This window comes from Primulina eburnea, chromosome 10 (genome assembly GCF_022965805.1).
Source record: "Primulina eburnea isolate SZY01 chromosome 10, ASM2296580v1, whole genome shotgun sequence".
NCBI classification, from domain to species: Eukaryota; Viridiplantae; Streptophyta; class Magnoliopsida; order Lamiales; family Gesneriaceae; genus Primulina; species Primulina eburnea.
The window spans coordinates 2012163-2031276 of NC_133110.1; the positions used below are offsets into that span (position 1 = coordinate 2012163).

At 34.3% G+C, this 19114-nt stretch overlaps 2 protein-coding genes across 4 annotated transcripts; one reads left to right on the forward strand and one right to left on the reverse strand.

Annotated features, from left to right (window-relative positions):
• Window positions 1-2738: 2738 nt before the first annotated feature.
• On the forward strand, window positions 2739-11129 carry LOC140842400 (protein argonaute MEL1). The gene is made up of 22 exons (XM_073210264.1): window positions 2739-3276; window positions 3936-4135; window positions 4807-4956; window positions 5086-5219; window positions 5396-5502; window positions 5855-5958; window positions 6425-6563; window positions 6658-6774; window positions 6880-6990; window positions 7069-7140; window positions 7359-7472; window positions 7571-7727; window positions 7827-7948; window positions 8046-8183; window positions 8257-8399; window positions 8469-8531; window positions 9253-9316; window positions 9409-9544; window positions 9636-9709; window positions 9858-9952; window positions 10392-10423; window positions 10735-11129. Exons 1-22 carry the CDS (start codon window positions 2812-2814, stop codon window positions 10914-10916), a joined length of 2919 nt encoding a protein of 972 aa, XP_073066365.1. The 5' UTR covers window positions 2739-2811; the 3' UTR covers window positions 10917-11129.
• A 2661-nt stretch (window positions 11130-13790) lies between these two features.
• Window positions 13791-18575, reverse strand: LOC140842401 (aspartic proteinase 36-like). Of its 3 annotated transcripts, XM_073210267.1 has the most exons (11): window positions 18383-18575; window positions 17992-18275; window positions 17439-17568; window positions 17059-17306; window positions 16449-16676; window positions 15578-15740; window positions 15361-15434; window positions 15180-15276; window positions 14826-14892; window positions 14199-14270; window positions 13791-14110 (listed from the first exon to the last, which is right to left on the reverse strand). In XM_073210267.1, exons 2-11 carry the CDS (start codon window positions 18225-18227, stop codon window positions 13932-13934), a joined length of 1494 nt encoding a protein of 497 aa, XP_073066368.1. In that variant the 5' UTR covers window positions 18228-18275; window positions 18383-18575; the 3' UTR covers window positions 13791-13931. The 3 variants fall into 3 exon arrangements, with proteins under 3 accessions (XP_073066368.1, XP_073066366.1, XP_073066369.1); XM_073210265.1 differs by having other exon boundaries at window positions 13792-14110; window positions 17992-18575; XM_073210268.1 differs by lacking the exons at window positions 13791-14110; window positions 14199-14270 and having other exon boundaries at window positions 15071-15276; window positions 17992-18575.
• Between the last annotated feature and the right edge of the window lie 539 nt (window positions 18576-19114).

Below are 19114 nucleotides of genomic sequence, written 5' to 3' on the forward strand. Positions count from 1 at the left end.
TGAATTTTTGCCGTATATATCAAATGTATCATCATACATGAATTTTCTTTCAATCTAGTTAATTTCTCCATGTATGATTAATATGCTTTGAATCTACTTTCAAAGCTTGTGTTCGATCTTCGATATGTTGTATTATAACCCACAATAACGATATAGGTAATAGATACAATAATATGATCGTTTGAAAAGGTTGTGTACGGATCATGACATTACAACGATCAAATTCGTGTTTCTGGCCATTTTCTGAAATTGAGCCAATAACTGTGTTGATCTGATGGGTTGATCTGGTATGTTATGAGCTTGAGATGTTTGCTTGATCTAAGCAATTCCAAGCGAGTTGTTGCCAAGCTAGTACAAGTTGATATGTTGATTTTGCTTTGTTATAATTCTTGATTCATCGATTTTTGGATAAAATAATAAACATGAAAGTTTTAGCCTTTTTTCTCATCTTTTCATGGAATCAAGAATCACTCAATTTCAATTTCGTATGAGAAAAATATGCTTAACGGGTCATGCTATTAGCAATCTGAAATTTTATATATTTTATGTGTAGAACCAGGAATTTCATCGTGATTTATCATCTTCTTAATATTCGGTTAAGACTGTGACTTACGAAGATGATCTGTTGATCTTTATCTTAGGTTTGTAACACATATTTAAGCATTCTATTTGAATAACCAAGCTGAGAGTTATGATCATAATACCATAATCCTTCTATCCAAGCTTATAGTTGTTTTCGTTTCCATCATCAAGATCATGCCACTAATATTTAGTCTAGTTAACATTTGAACCAATTGAGATGTTGAAAAATATGACTCGTGTAAATTAGAATTTTCTATTCAATCATTTCGGCGGCTTATCATTATATCATCGAGGTGTGAGATCTAATTGAAAACTCCAGTTCGCCAGATTTTCAGTTTGACTGATTTTGAGTTTCAACTTCCGACTTGAGATAAAAACTTCATAATTTAGTAAAATATGTTTAGAAAGACGAAAAAAATTAGTTATCATCAAAATCAAGATTGCTTTTGTTTCTCTATCCAATAGTATTTATCTATTTTTAAATTTTTATATTAATATATCATTATTAAAAAAACCATTAATTTATAAATAAAATATATCATAATCAGATAATTACTTGCAATCGATAATAAATCTAAGTTACATTTAAATATAAAGAATAATTTAAATTTAAAAACGTTTGAAAATCTTTGGGTTTGAAATGATTTATTATTGTTATTATTATTATTATTTTAAATCCACAACTTCCATATATTAATATGAACAATCGAAAGAGGCATCACAAAAAAAATGTGAAAAAAATAGATTGCATCCACCCACAGAAGAGTATTCTTAACACTAGACTTTTGTTTGAGAGGAAAAGAAGGGAAAGGAAAGGAAATTTAAAAAAATTATGGGTCCGGTAGATTTTATTATTTTAATGTAAGTTAAAAAAAGGAAAATTTGTTATTTAGAACAAAAATTTCCAGAAGGAAAACTAATTATTTTTAGGCAAAAACTTGTGTGAGACGGTCTCACGAGTATTATTTGTGAGACGGATCTCTTATTTGGGTCACTCATGAAAAAGTATCACTTTTTATGCTAAGAGTATTACTTTTTATTGTGAATATGGGTAGGGTTGACCCGTCTCACAGATTATGATCCGTGAGACGGTCTCACATGAGACTCACTTTTATTTTTATCCTCCATTATGTTCGATTTCCAAACTAAGTTTAGAGATACTGACAGCAACTGTATCAGAATCAAAGTTAGCCGACCGCAGAGTTAATTAAAAGTCTTTTCCATCAGTTTTTTTTTAAATGAATTGGTGGATAATATAGAATTAAATTTCTTGCAGCAAACGTAGATTTGAATTGACATAAAAACAATTATGAAATATTTTTACGTATTAATTTTGTGATAAAAATATTTTATTTCAATAAATCATTAAAATTATTAATTTTTATATTAAAAACTTTATTTTTTATAAAAATAAATAAATTTATTTTATTTTATGAATAAAATCGAAACAAAACCTAGCGGCCAAACAACCTTTAGGGAGTGTTTGGTTTGGTGGATTAGGTGAGTTTATTTTTTTAACCCATCTTATCTTTCGTTTGATACGCATGATTAATTAACTAAGTTAATACCTCCTATTGTACGACAATTTATTTAATTTTATTTTTTGAACTGAGGTATATATTTTTAATTAATTTTATTTTTTGAACTGAGAAATATATACTAGGTAGGACAAAATTTATTAATTTTTTTTTTTGAACTGAGGTAGTACAGTTTTTAGTGTGCAAGAAGAATGTTAAAACAAAATACTTGAAACAAAACCTAGCAGGCTAAGCAACTTGCAAAAAGTAAGGGTAAAATAGTCCAACCACTTGAAACTGTACCCCATCGTTCGCCGTTTCATGTCCGTTTATTCTGCATATGGTGCAGTGAACCGCTTATCGTACGCAATCATTACTATATCCGGTAGTATAATAATATATTTCAAATATTTTTAACCCTATTTCACACACGCTTTTCCTATGCCGGGTAAAAATCTAACCCAAGACCTTTTGCCTGCAGTTGCTTCAGTTCTTTGAAAACGCGCTAGTGGTAGTGAATAGTGGCGGATTGTGTAACACGATTTATCATGTAACTGCACGACCGCATAATTCGTACCCTACATCCGCTTCCCACTCCCACGCGACTCCACTCTTCCCCGCGCATCTATAAATACACAAATACTCTCACTCGGCAGTTTCTATACGACATCCTTCGAATTTATTGCGTCTAAAAAGCAGAAAAAAAGCGAAAATGTCGGGAAGAGGGCGAGGCGGCGGTGGCAGCGGAAGAGGAGCGCAGACTTATCGCGGCGGAGGCGGCGCAGGTGGAGGTGGAAGAGGAAGGCAGCCTTCTAGTGGCGGCGGTCAAGGCCGCGGTTCTTATGGTCCTCCGCCGCCATCGGTAGCATCCTCGTCTGTTCTACCTTTTGAATCAGTTCCGCTATCTCCGACGCCGCCTGTCGTGGCAGCGTTGAGCCACGATGTGGAGCAGAAGTTGGCGGTTGCGCCACCCGCTTCGGCTGAAGTTCAGCCTCAGCCAGTGGAGCATGATCTGGCGGTAGAGAATCCGCGAGGGCAGCAGCGGTTGACTCCGATGTCTTCGAAGGCGCTAGCACAACCGGCGCGGCCAGGTTACGGGACCGTGGGGCAGAAGGTTATAGTGAGGGCCAATCACTTTCTGGTTCAAGTGGCCGACCGCGATCTGCATCAATATGACGTATGTGATTTTCCTGTTTCGTACGAATCACTTGCTCCCTGTCTCACCAGTGCGTAGTTGTAGTGCAAAGTCTCTCGAATGTGTTAATCGTTTTCTTATTCTGTGGAACGTGATCTAATCTTGCATAGTTCATCTTCTGTTTGTACTGGGAAATCCTTACAATGCAACATGTGATTCGATCTTTTTCTTCCCTGGGGATCTATCCATGTTGACACGCGATATTGATTTCAATCTCTCTGTACGTTTGTGGTGTGCCGGTTTTACCATCTTTCGTTGACAGTTGGTCTGATTTGCGATGCATGTGCATGTATGATTGCAAAGTCATTACCCTTTGTGATAATCCGCTTGACTTTATGTATGCGAGTAATGTTGCTTCACAGAATTCAGGCTTAGTCTCGCACGACATGCGCCTTGATTCGTGATCATATTGTATTTTTGCCCATATTCTTGACACGGCCTTTTTCTATATTTGATTCGATAGTTTTGTCCATCGACCATAGTTTGTTTGTACAATTGTTCATTCATGTACTTTGGTTTTTCTTTTTTGTGGGTTTGTCTTTTCATTTTTTTAGAATTTAAAATCTGGTAAGTTCATTTTTCATGTTGAAATGTGAATGTTCCTTCGTTAAACCTTTTGTTTTAACTGATGATTTCTTCAGGTTTCGATAACCCCGGAAGTAACCTCAAAGAGAGTATGTCGGCTTATTATGAAGGAGCTTGTCAATTGTTATCATACATCCCACCTGGGGAAGCGAATGTTGGCTTATGATGGGAGAAAAAGTGCCTACACGGCAGGGCAACTGCCCTTTGCCTCTAAAGACTTTGTTGTTAAGCTTGTTGATGAAGATAGAGCAGACAGGTTAATGCTATAAACTGTCTTGACACTTGCAAGATTTGGTTGTTAATTCAAGTGGACCCTTTTTGTTTTTGTTTATTGCTTGTTGCAATTGCGTTCTTAAGTTACCTTTTGTTTTGTTTAGTAGAGTAATCTGATGTTACAGAGTATGATGTAACGGCTATCAGTGATGGAGCCAATGCGCCCACCCTCCCCCTCAATTTTTTAATCTTATTGTCTAGGGGCCTAAAATAATTATAATTGTTTCACTTTCCTTCTTGATATTTGCTCTTGAACACCCTAAAATTTTAAAGTTTTTCCCCCCATCCATTTTCTGGCTCCATCCCCGACCAATACAGTCCGGTGCAGATTCTGCAGAGGTCTTATAATGCCTTCAGGGTAATAAAATAGTGTATTATTCTCAGATTAACAACAAATTAATGTTATATTTTTATTCTCATGTTTTGGACACTTTTTGTTTATTGTTTATATGCAATTGCGTTTTTAAATTATTGCTAAGTAGAGTAATTTGATGTTGAAGGGTATGATGTAATTGTTCTAGGAATATAACAGATTAATGTTATATTTTTATTTCCATGTTTTATGACAGTTGAGCTGAGCTACTGAAAAATCGTGAAATTCTGGTTCCCATTCAGTGCATTCACTTGGCTAAAATGTTTTGGTGCTTTATGCAGGAGGGAACGAGAGTTCAAGGTTTCCATAAAATTTGCCTCGAAGGCCGATCTTCATCATCTTCAGCAATTCTTACAGGGCAGACAACTCGATATTCCGCAAGAAACATTACAATGTCTTGATGTGGTTCTTAGGGAGAATCCATCCAATAGGTTCCCTTTTTTAGTGTTCCTACTTTAATGTTTATATCAATATTCAGTTTGCATCTAATTATGTGTGTGTATGTGCAAAAGCATATACTATTTTAATACATGTTTTGGTTTCCTCTCTTTCAATTTCAGATTTGAGGTTGTTGGGAGGTCATTTTTCTCTCCTCAGTTAGGTCAGAAAGGGGTGCTCGGTGATGGTCTGGAATATTGGAAAGGTTTTTACCAGAGTCTTCGCCCGACCCAGATGGGTCTCTCACTCAACATAAGTATTAATTCTTTGACATTCTTTTCGTTTGCTATTTTTTGGTTGCTGCTCTGAGGGTACCGCTTAGCGTTCCTCTCACACCATCATTAGTCGGCTCGGTGGTGGTAGAACAACCGCATTTTTGTCATTTTAGGTCACGACAAACTTATATACGATCGTTAAATTGTGGCATTGCAGATATGTCAGCTAGAGCCTTTTTTGAACCTGTTTTGGTTTCTGAATATGTTGCGAAGTACTTCAACAGGAACTTAACAAGGCCATTGTCTGACCAAGACCGCATTAAGGTTCTCTTGTAGCTTATTCCATGCAGCTGTGCCTATAAAATTGCATCCTCCTACTTTTATATTAATTTTAATTTGAATTATTTGAAATTTGATTTTACTAGGAAGATTGTGGTTGTACTAGTTTACAACTAGTTTACACTCCATCAGTCAATGAATGAAATGTATTCTGTCTGCCGTGGGCATTGTATTGAGGCAGTCATTTGACATGTGGTCAATGAACTGTTGGAGTTAGTGTTTACAATTAGTTTACACTCCATCAGTCAACTTTGCTTTTTTTTTTATATATATATATATCTATTTCCAATTTGAGCCATGTTGAAGAGTAAAGAGAAATCTCTTCATGTTAATTTAGGTGAAAAAGAATTTAAAAGGAGTTAAAGTGGAGCTTAATCATCAGCAGTATATCAAGCGATACAAGATAACAGGGATATCAACTCAACCTGCACAACAGCTGATGTAAGATCTTCCGAGTTACCTTTACTTGGCATCATATCGGGATTTATTTAGCAATACTCTTTTCCTACTTTATGTGGTGGTATCAATGGTCTCGTGGCACCGATCATCTATTGTTGTGAGAAATTTTAAAATTTTAGATGTTTAGTTGTTTTTAGGCAAGCTTTGCCTCAATCTTGGGCTTTTACATCACAACACTCACCCTCCTTATCACACAATGAGACTTGGTTTATTCATTTTCGTTATGATATTCATACTACCGTTCAGTGTACTGGATATCTTTTGACTATTGGCTGGTGAAATTATATCTGTGGTGTTGTATCTTGAATGTAATGTGTCATTGTGGATAAATCAGATCGAAGCTTTCTTTGTCGCAGTCGCACTCTCTTTGATATATTGCTAGCTAAATCTTGACTGATTTTCTCTGATGATTAGATCTTTCAAAATTGAGATATTTCTTAACTTGCAGGTTTCCTGTTGATGAGTCTGGAGAAAAGATATCTGTTGTACGGTACTTTCGTCAGAAGTATAATATCACGCTTCAATATCCGTTTTTGCCTGCTGTTCAAGCTGGAAGTGATTCAAAACCCATTTACCTCCCTATGGAGGTAACTTGTTTCATACCTTGTTATTTCGTTTTCCTGCCTCGCTCTTGTGTCAATGCTGTAAAATTGCCTTACCACATCCTGTTCTTTCTCAAAGCTATGCAAAATTGTTGATGGTCAAAGATACTCCAAGAGACTGAATGAAAGACAAGTTTCTGAGCTTTTGAAAGCTACTTGTCAACGTCCAAAAGAGAGAGAGAAAAGCATTATCGAGGCATGTGTTTATAGCATTTATCCTCTTGTTTCTTTATGACGTTGCCTTTGATAAATCATGATTAGTTGATGCTAACATCTGAATACCTTTGACCTTAATCTGTAGATGGTTCGTTGTAACAACTACAATGGTAATAAACTTGTCAGTGAGGAGTTTGGCATTCAAGTTAAACCTGATTTTACTTCCATCGAAGCACGTGTTTTGCCTGCTCCCATGGTACAATTCTCTGCTTGTTGAGTTGCGTGCTATTTTTTGCACGGTTTTTTATTAACTCGCCTAATTTTGAATTGCCAGCTGAAATATCATGGGACTGGAAGGGAGTCCACTATAGCCCCTAGGGTTGGGCAGTGGAACATGATTAATAAGGTGAACTGTTTTTTTTTTCCAAACAAGCCCTTAATTAGAAATTAAATTCGCTATCTAATAAATGCCTGTATGAGTCTGCATTGATTCCTTTATACTTCTAATTTAGTGAAATAAAATTGTGTCCGAACTGTCGGAAGAATACTGCTATTTTATATCCGTGTTGATGGTGAGGATATTTCTAAACTTGTTACTTTGGGATACATCAACCATTTGTTCAGAAAATGGTGAATGGTGGAAGAGTGGAGTTCTGGACCTGTATCAGCTTTTCCCGTAATGTAGATCCAAGCATGTTCTGCCATGAATTAATCAGCATGTGTTGCAACAAGGGGATGGTGGGTCTTAATTGCTTAAACAAGTACTGTTTTATTCATAAATCTCATGGACACGCTAAAAGTTCAGATTGTACTTATAATGGTCTGATTTTTTTCAGGAATTTAATTCGGAACCATTGATTCATATTCGTTCAGCTAATCCCAGTCAGATGGAGAAGGCTCTCGTTGATATTCACACTGAATCTGCTTCGAGACTGGGTGGTAAACAACTTCAGTTACTGATTGTGATTTTGCCTGACATCAGTGGGTCTTATGGTATGCAGCTCTCTTTGGATACTGTAGTCTAATTTATTGTTGCTATATGCTTAAAGTACCCCCCCCTCTCTCCCCCTCCAAAAAAAAAAACCCCAACAGGGAAGATCAAGAGAATTTGTGAGACTGAATTGGGAATAGTCACCCAATGTTGTAACCCTAAGAAGGCATCAAGAATCAGTGGACAATATTTGGAGAATGTCTCTCTAAAAATAAATGTGAAGGTTTGATTGAACATATTCTGTTTTGGTGTTTCCGTTCACGATTCTTCTCCTTGATATTTATAACCTGGCACATTCTCGTGGTCATGGTTTGATGTAGGTTGGAGGAAGGAACACTGTTCTCGAGCAGGCTTTGTCCAGAGGAATTCCTTTTCTAACTGAACGCCCAACTATAATCTTTGGTGCTGATGTTACCCATCCTCCATCAGGAGAAGATTCCAGCCCTTCTATAGCCGCGGTACATGATGAGCATTTATCATTGTTTTCTTAGCAGTTTGTACACTTGACATGACCTATCTTGATATCTGCAGGTGGTGGCTTCAATGGATTGGCCAGAAGTTACGAAGTATCGAGGGTTGGTTTCTGCGCAGTCACACAGGGAAGAAATAATTCAGGATCTTTACACAGTAAAACAAGACCCTAAAAAAGGCACAGTTCATGGTGGAATGATTAGGTTAGAATTTTACCACTGGACGCATTGCATTATTATTCTTTGCTCCTTATCATTCATTTTTAAGTGCAGAGAACTTATGATTGCCTTCTACAAGTCCACGGGGCAGAAGCCGCACAGGATTATATTCTACAGGTTTGATCGTTTTTTCTTAGGAAGAGTAGGGATGTGAAAGTACTTAACTAAATACTTCATAGCTAACATGTTCGGAAGTAACTTATTTGAACAAAAGGAGATTTATGTTTGGGTGTGATGCTTGTAAAAAAGACATTTTTAATACTTTTTTGAAGAGAAGTGGAAGTGAAGTTCTGAAGTGCTGCATTTTGTGGCTCATTATTTCAGGTTTTTAAATGGTTATAATTATAATTTTGTGAAAACTGCATTTTTTGTCATATGCTTGTTTGCGATTTTGGTCCGCTTTGTTGTCAAATTTTAGTTTAGTCTTATATCTTTCAATATATTTGCAATTTCAGCCCTTTTTAATTGAAAGTGCCACGTCAGCACCATGTGCCGCATCAATGACGCATCAGAAAAATGTCAAATTGCACAAAAAAATAAAAATAAAGTTAGCAGACTAAAAATGAAAAATTTGACAACATAAGATACCAAAATCGTAAAACGGTAAAAATGTAGGACAAAAAATGTAGTTTTCTCTATAATTTAGAATTTAAGATTATAAATGCCTGACCAAACAATTTTTTTTCCCAAAAAAGGAAAAAGTAATTATGGTATTATTTGTGGGAAAATTGCCATTCTTGGTTTTTTGGTTATGTTTCTTTACCCCAACTTACTCTTAGTGTGATTATACTTGCACTATCTTATGTGGTAATGTACTTAATAGATTCTAAAATGGCAGGGATGGCGTTAGTGAGGGACAATTTAACCAAGTTCTTCTGGAAGAAATGGATGCAATCAGAAAGGTACAGTGACTTTGTGATTTTTATACTTATTTTTTGAACCAAAAAAGTTTACACTGGACATTTCAATGAGGGACACGCTCATCTATTTTCAGGCATGTGTTTCTATAGAAGAAAGGTATCTACCTAGAGTTACTTTTGTGGTGGTGCAAAAGAGGCACCACACTCGCCTCTTTGCTGAAAATCATTCTGATCGTAATACAACAGACAAGAGTGGCAACATTCTGCCTGGTACCAAATTTTTTAATGCATGTTAGGAGCCCTGTGTTAGTTTCTGGTATCCACCTACTGCGTGTAACCCACCGATGCTTTAAACATTTAGGTACTGTAGTCGATACTCATATCTGTCATCCCCATGAGTTTGACTTTTACCTCTGTAGCCATGCCGGAATCCAAGTAAGCTTCTGTTGTGATTTGGCTCTTTTCATTTACATCTTTTTGTTTTTTCTATATGTTGTAAATACCGCTTCGTGCACAGTGGATACATAATATTTAGATGCCTTTTTGGTAATTATTATGATCTGTTTCAATCCTTGTCGAGCAGGGTACGAGTCGTCCAACGCATTACCATGTATTGTATGATGAAAACAATTTCACTGCTGATGGTCTGCAGTTGTTGACTAACAACCTGTGCTACACGTATGTGGCCTTCATTACTTTTGACTATGGGCTTTCCATAAATAATAATAACTAGTAAATTATGTGTGTAAAATTATAATAATAATTTATATATAATTTTTTTATTACATGTGAGGCAGTACGGTCAATTTGAAACGAAAAATATTGACCAGTAGTTGCAATTGAACTTCGAGAAAAAATGTGGTTGTAAATTCTTAAATTTTATGTTTAATTTAATAGTAATTGATGGAAATAGTAGGGGTCATTATGCGATTCGAGAGAAGTAATATTGAAAATATGTTGTAATGACAATTTTGAGAAAAAAATGTTGGTGTAAATGTAATTTGAGAAACAAAAGGTGGTGTCTTCTAGATGAAATTTTTTATATATAATATAATATTATATTATAGAATATAAATATATATAGTATAAATAATAATGGAACTACTAATCCTTGCAGGTATGCGAGGTGCACTCGATCAGTCTCCATAGGTTAGTCCCGTGCTTGTTATCTTCCAGCTGGTTATTTGTACTTTTATCCATCTTAAATTAAATATTTCAAGGTAAATTATATTGACAATTCATGAAATTGCATCAAATAAGAAGTTCTTCCCCTGGCTTGCTTTTAAGGGTGTGCATGGGAATAGGCATACAAACCAAGCTGGTGAAAGCTCGACTCACTTAGCAATAAAATATTACTACTTGATCCAATATGAATATTCATAATTTTGCTCGATTCCAAGGTACTCACTCAGACCTGTTTTCATGAAAATGTTGGTTATAATTTCCGACTCCTTGTGCAGTTCCGCCTGCATACTATGCCCATTTGGCGGCATTTCGTGCTCGTTACTACATCGAAGGAACTGACACATCAGACAGTGGGTCAACCTCCGGAGGTGTTGGTGCCACGAGGGAGAGGAATATACAGGTCCGGGCCTTGCCTTTAATTAAAGATAACGTGAAGGATGTTATGTTCTATTGCTGATGCACGTTGGTACTAGGAATGGATATATACGATTTAATCTAGGTTCTTTTGGGGATATTTGGAGCCTAGTTTCTTTTGGCTGATTGCACATGAGCAAGCTAAGAAATGTTTTTGGGTTTTTTGGGAACTATTCAGAATTTGTTTTTGGTTATGTTTGTCAAAGTTCTTTACATATTATAAATTTTTGGATGAATGGTATTATTTATTGCTGTATTTTGATTTCTGATATGAAGGTTAATCTCACCATTGACACATTAGCACAAGCTCTCTAAAATAATAAAAATCGAATCGAATTGTTTGAATTTTTACCGTTTGAAAATTAAGAAAAATAATTCCCGTAAAAGGTATAAGAACCCACATTCTCTCACGCTCTACAAGGTCAGAAGCCGGGTATAAAGTACTCATATAGTGTTTGATATTTTGCTTCCAAAAAGTGTCGCAAAATTTTCTGAAGCTCAATTTTTTTTTATATATAAGTAATCTCGAAGTCAGAATATTTTGTGAAGAAAAAGCTCAGAGAATTTTTTTGGAAGCAATCTCAAACGCTATTTGGGAAAATTCGATGCTGCCCGTGCAGGCAGTGCCTGCACGGGCAGATCCAAGGGCCAGAAAATTTTTGGCCCATTTTATTTTATTTTTTTAAAATAATTTCACCCCCCATGATCGAATCTTGACCCTTGATTGGGTGTAGGGGCAGTGCCCCCACACCCAGGATCGACTTTACCCGCTATTTGGGTCCTTGACTTTCAAATCAGTCAGAAAAAGATCGGAGAAAAAAAAAGTACGTAAACATTATATGATTTATTATATCCAAGTTTTGTCTCGGAATACTTGGAATCGTCGAGTGTATATGTCATTGGCTCTGGTCTCTCATGTGCCAGATAGGCCAAATCGAGTCTTGCCACCTGGGGTAGGGTACCTCCTCCCCGGGGTTACACTTGAGATGTAATGAGACTGGACTTATTATAATTACATGAAAACGATAACCTTCTCTCCTTTTTTTTCGTCTGAAAAGAATACTCTCTTTCTTTTTCCTTACTTTAAATCATTTCGTTTCTTTCGGCCATCAGGCCATAGATGAAATTTTTTCGAAATTTGATAATTGAAATTTTTGGATAGGTTTTGTGATTGTTCATGGATAATAATTACATAAGGACTTTTCAACAACACTGTTTAAAAGAAAGTTTTAGTCAACATTTTTTGGATTCTAGTTGAAAGAAAATGTTTTTGAGTATATTCACAATTTTTAACTAAAAGTGAGAAGTAAGATTGCGATGTTTTTTTTATATATATATTTTTTGTTTTTGTTAATGATTTAAAATTATTTTGACATTTATATCCTTAGAAATCTATCATATTTCACAATTGTTCTCAATTTTTTATAAATATTTTTTGAATTTTGATAATTGAAAATTTTTGATTGATTTTGTGATCGCCAATGAATACGAATTACTTGGAGTATTTCCAACCTTTACACCAAAATAGTGTTTTTTGGTGCAAATATTTGTTTCAATGGCCAAAATGGCGCAACGTCCACCTCTGCGCTTTTTTTTGTAATTTTGTAAATTTTTTTGTTTTAATTATTTATTATTTATTTTTAAACCTAAATATTATTTAAATAATAATAAAATATTTATTTAATAATGAGATATCTAAACATAAAATTTTAAAATAATAATTATTGATTTTTAAAATATGTACTTATTTATGTTAATTATTAATAAATAATGAATAAATTGATTTAATAATTTATAAATAATATAGTTTAAAACAAATGCAAAAAATTAATATAACAATACAATTCATAACTAAATTGAAACATATAATTGAAATACAAAAGTAACTTGAAATACATAATTCAAATACAAATACAATATTAATTCATATTATATAATTAAATTATAAACTTAAATTTTTATTTAAATTTATTAATAATAAAATATTCATATATAATATAAACATTAGTCATAATTAAAAATATATTAAATAAAAAAATAATTAATATATATAAAATAAAAAATATTCCGAAATTTTTTTTTTTTGGTATAAGATCTGAAGTAAATGAATTAAAGATGAATGTTGTATTTAGTGTAGAAATCGCACAATTTTAGTGTAAAATTTACACAAAAGTAGATTTTATTGTTGGAGATGACTTAAAGACCTTTCAGCAACTCCATTTAAAACATGGTTTGAGATCTTTTAAAATATTAAATTTTATTTATATATGATATGAGTTTTGAATGATATTCATAAAATTCAAATAATATTTTATTAAAACTATTTATTTTTTAAAAATATCTTGTATTTTTTATAATTTTCATCTCCATATTTTGTTTTACATTTTTTGTCCATTTGTACAAATTTTATTTTATTTTTTTATTTTTATTAATCATAAGACATAAATTTTCAAGAATTCATATTATAACAAGAGAAATTAATTTAATACAAATATTAGAAATATAATAATAATTATATAAATATGTTGTAAAGGGTGTTCTTACCCAAATATAGATGATTAAAAGAGATAAATGTTATATAAGTTAAACAAATCATTGTTATTTTACAAAATTATGTTTGTAATTAATTTTTTTTTCAAACGCTCAAACTTTAACTTGTATTAGTTTTAAACTTTTGTTTCCAAACACACTTGACCTTTATTTCTCATCCACTTTTTTATAATATGTAAAAGAATCACGTTAAAATAAGTAGAAACTCTTCCAATCACTCCTTCATTATTGAATAGCTGACTAGAAAAGCAACGAAAACCATATTTTTTTACACAGATGTTTTTTTTTTAAAAAAAAAAACTTAAATATATGGGAGATCGCGGCATAATGATTGGTTTGGAATGGAGATGATGGTCAAGGATAATCAAGTAACGTGACCATTCTGCTAAAAAAACAACAACCAATAATCTAAGTGGAACACAGTTGCTTTTGAGGCATACAAAATACACATTTCCTGTCTCTGAAATGAATTAAGACTGCAAACTAAAAGTAATTACAAAGAAACAAGTTACAAAAATGGTAAAACACTAAAGAATGGTACATATAACAATAAAACTATAATCACACTTATTATTATATGCTTGTAAGGATCCTCAAAATGTGCTGAATTAGCTTCACCAAGTTGTCCCGCATTGACAAATTCGGTTTTATCTGTACTACTGGTGGATACGTTTACAGACGACAAACCTATTACAAGATACGATGCAGTTAGGTTCGCAGATTCTGGCGATTGATCGAAGTTTGAGATTTAGAAACATGGTGTCATGAAACTTACAGTCATAATTAGCCCATCCGATCCTCTGACCGGCTAAATCATATACAACGACCTTATCTTTTAGGACAAGATCTGCCATTGATACAAATCTGTATTAGTTCTCATTTCAATGAATAGCTGAGAAAATGAGAGAAAAACAAGGATTATAAATATTCACATATATATCTCAATCCTAAGATAGGAGGTCTCTTAAAGACCAGGAAAATGTGAGTCAAGATTTAGCTGAACTAACTGTGAGAGTGAAAAGAAGAACTCATGCAAAATTGTACCAGAAAACAAACATCACTGAACACGCTCGAGTGAGATTTCATAATATTGTGGACAAACAAGTTTAAGTTCCAAGCCAGTCAAAATCGATTGCGAGACTGGAAAAAGGAGGGTTGAGATATTTCTCAAAATGATGAAATAAAACAGATCTTTTTACTTCTTTCTTTCTTACACACATTCCCTCGAAAACCGGGTAATATCATATTTTCATTGGTGCTCGAGACTACAAAAAAAAAAAATATATATTCCAAATACACCAGATTCCCGACTTAAAATTTATGAGCACAATAAGTCGTAACACCTAACTAGTAAGTAGTAACATATGAGAGCTAAAGAAACAGTGTAATATACACTTCATACCTCCTAAAATTGTAATTCCTTGACCCTGAAACTTCTGAATGCCAATGCACCACATGGCTGCACCAGCCTACACAGACAAACACGACACATTCCATGTTACATTTTGCTTCCTGACATATCTTCTCTTACATTAAAGAAAGGGTGTAATTTTCAAAAACGCAAAATGCCTGATGAGCTTACAGTAACTCAAGATTTCAAGATTCATGTAAGTGATTTTATCTTTCGTTAAATCGCCAAAATGTTACTTGAATAAGTCTAAACTCTGTAAGGACAACTAATATTCGCACAGCCGCAAACATGGTTGAGATATGTCAAAATTCCAGGAGTTCCAAATGATACGATTTGTAGACTTACGATAGAATCCTGCTTCAAAAGGTAGTCTGGAGGGTTTAGTATCATTGATGCACCACCAGCAAAGTTAAAACTAACTGTAGGGAAGATTTCCGAGACACTATAGAAAGGAATGTATATACAAGAATAAGCAATGGCAACTAACACAAAAGATATGTGACGATGACGAGGTTGAAAGAAAAACCTGGAGACAGCTAAATAGCACTGGTTTCCCTTTGAAAGAATAGGACGAACAGACTGTGAAACATATTGCGTAATCTGTAAAAGATAAGAGATGCTGTATTCTGAGTATCATGTGATGTAAATTATTACATAAACATTCTTGAAAATGACAAATTCAAGGTTCGTGATATGTGAATACCTAGTAGTATTCATTTCATAAACAAACAGAAATAACATACAGCGGCAATAAAAGGATCATATGCCTCTTGTGCAAGGTAGGTCAATGTTGTTCCTGAGTCGACTATGGTTCCTCGGTTTTCGGATGTTGCAAATACGGACGGATTAATAGATAATGTCTGCCCATTTACAGCAATGCTTTGTAGATTTACGTTGTAATGTGGCCTGAGAATTTTAACATGGAAACAGTACTTCAAAATGCAGCGAGAAGGTGGCACATCTAACTTAATAAATTGATGAAAAGTCGATGACATAATGCATTAGTGAACATTTATCAGAATTTTTATGCTCAATTCACTTTAAATCACCCCTTTAACGTAGAGATCTATTTTCTGTCGGAACTTAAACTGACTACATTTGAAGGCGTTGACCATGGAATAAAGGATTTATGGTGTCAAATATGAATCCTAATAATCTGATGTTCATCAAATCTAACAATACGAATGAAGAAAACTGATCAATCACATCATTCTCCATGAATGACAACGAGTAGAACTATGAGATCACTCCTTTCATTCTCAGGTGATGGTGGGATCCACTGTTCAAGCCTTTTTCCTGTTTTTCCCAGGGGTCTGGAGAAATTTGCAATCCGTGGGATTTCCCTAATCCTCCCTTCCCAAAAGGAAGAGTCGACAAGCTTTTGTGAGAAATCAAATATAAAATCCTGGGATCATACATCACATTACATATAATTTTATTGAGATTTACTGAATGGCTTCCTCTAACATGTTTGTCTAAATGTTTATTTCTATATGGATTTTTCTGGTAGACCTTGTCAAAATGAACTCGTAAATCCGGTGCATTTTCCTGTTTCTTCTCACCACATTCTCAACATTTAAAATTTAACAGTTAAAGTAGGAATAATATACTAACTGTGACGGAACAAGAGGAGTGTAAACGAGATTAGGGTCCACGATCTGACCGAGCACCAATATACCGCCCCCACCATTTCCTCCTTTCAAGCAATGGGAAAACGAATTTGGGGTAACTCCCTTTGAAGAAAGTTGTGAAACTATAGATAAACCATTCCTTCCAAATCCAAATATTCCATCGACTGCCCTATCCGGCTTCGTTAGATCCCCAGTCTGTGATGTGCTACACCTATTCAAAAAACAATAAAAATCAACGCAACTTAGTCAACCAAAATATAAAACTATGCAGGGATTGTGTTATCTGAAACAACCCCGCGGGTCCAACTGCTTTTGGTAATATTGGTGAAATTAACGTAATTATACTATGTCATGCACAATTTTGGTAATATCCATGTAATTATACTATGCTATATACGTAAGGCATCTCTTGTAATAGTATCAGAACTTTCATTAGAATAAAATAGGATTCTCCATTTGGCAGTAGTTTTTCTTCTGATTTTATAATGGTTTTCCACTTAAATATGTGTGTCTCCGTTTGTTTGTTTTACCTTTCAACACTTTTGTTTGATGTTCCGAACAGAATATAATAGCGTCTATCAACAAGATCTCACCCAAAAACAACAAGAGCTGAAGCATTTGAAGTCAAAGAATTCCCGACTACCGTGTCTAAATACATAGAATCTTGTATAAAATATCCCGACGTCCCACTACCATCACCGTACTGAAACTTGTATCCGCAGCGATTCTGATCCAAACACAAAGAATCAGAAGATTGTGCTCCCAAAGTACACCTTTGGTCCGAGCATGAGATCGGCTTCGCGGTTGATGAGCTGGAAGGATCGAAAAACTCGAGCTGAATCTGTTGATAAGCACTTAATATCAGTGAAATTACATCCTCCGGACTATGCTTCCACAGTAACACAAACAAACATAGTAAAGTTCAAGAAAAACTAAATTGATAAAGAATTTCAAAGCAAAGGAGAATCTTTACCGGGAGTCCACTCGATGTGGGGCAACCAGTACAGGGCTTGCAACTGACCCATAACACATCACTCCCAGTGTCTATCTGCACATAGAATTCTTTAGGAGGATTCCCCAACTTAACTTTAGTAAAGTATAACCTACAAAAAAGAAAGATTCACCGTCCCAATATTGAAGATTAATATTAACAGACAAGAATCTGATAGGGCTACTTCAAGAAATGTATGAATCATTTCAAATCAGAATAAAGTTGGCACAAAAATCAAATCTTTTTTTGAACATTATCATTCACTAAATCATTAACCTCAAATACACTATACTATATCATCTTATACAGAAATGAAGAAAAGATAAAACCTTAAATTTTAAAAGAACAAGGATTAAAACCCATAAATCCATGAACAGTGCAAACATCAACGACAACAAAATTTAAGCAATTCTTTTTCTTTTTCTGTTTTTCAAGCTATTATGCACAATTACAAAGTTTGACCAACTATCCCTGCAAATACTCGTGTACACACATCTTCAAAAGAAAGAAAAAAAATGAGAATCTAGGTACATACCCAACAAGAAAAGGATCGTAGGTTCCTCCAACATGAAAATCAACGACAACTAGAGATTGTTGCTGCAAGAATCTGCCATGTCTGATTCGATCACTGTCTCTGAGTTGACCCAGCTCAATCCCTCTGTGGCTCGCCCTCTCCAGGGTCAACTTCACGCTATTCCATTCACCACCAACCGCCGTTACCGCCACAAAAATGGACACAGCCACCGCCACAAAAATCCTTTCCGCCGACATTTCCTGCAAACCCTTCTCTTTATTCCCTTTGTCAAATCAATACAACGGCTGTAAATCCATTTATACAAATATATATTTAGTGAAAATGCTGTAAGAAAACAGGAGGAGTGTGAGCTAGCGTATATATACGTGGGTGTGCCTCTGTGTGTATATACCATATGTTGGCATTCTTCCAAAGCAAAAAAAGTTAGTGCGCATGTATATACATAGATACATATGTGTATGTGTGTGTGTGTGTGTGTTTATACTATATATTTCACAAATTTGTGAGTGTATTCTTGTGTGGTTGTGTGTGAAATGTGAATTTAGACAGATGAACGAGGAGCTGGACAGCACGGCCTACCGAACTTAGCTGTCTGCTGAGTAAGTTCGGTAATTGAAGGCAATTTTTTAGAATAAGATAAATAAATAATACAAACTCAAAAATAAATAATATTTATTTGAAAAAAAAAGACATTTTTAATCATAAACTTATATCGTTTGACTCGTAGAATAAACGGGTTATATATATATCTAAATCCATTTTATTGAACAACCCCTAACTTAAGTCTGAGAACAAAAATATGAAAGAATAGCATAGTAATCTAGGAGCAGTACTAAAATATTAACAATTCTAATATACCAAAAATCCTAAGAGAAGTTCATACAAGAATTTGACCTTATTTTTCAAATAACAAAGTTAATCCGTTAGATTATGAAACCTATGTGGAGAGTCTAGCCAGGGACAATCGAGGCGAGTCGAATCAAACTCTTGAATGTTTGAACTTAGACTCATTTATAATTGAAATAAGCTCGAGTTTTATTTAACGAATATATTCATAGGTTATGAACTTATTCAAGATTTTATCGAACTTAATAAATATAAATTATATATTTAAATCTTCATT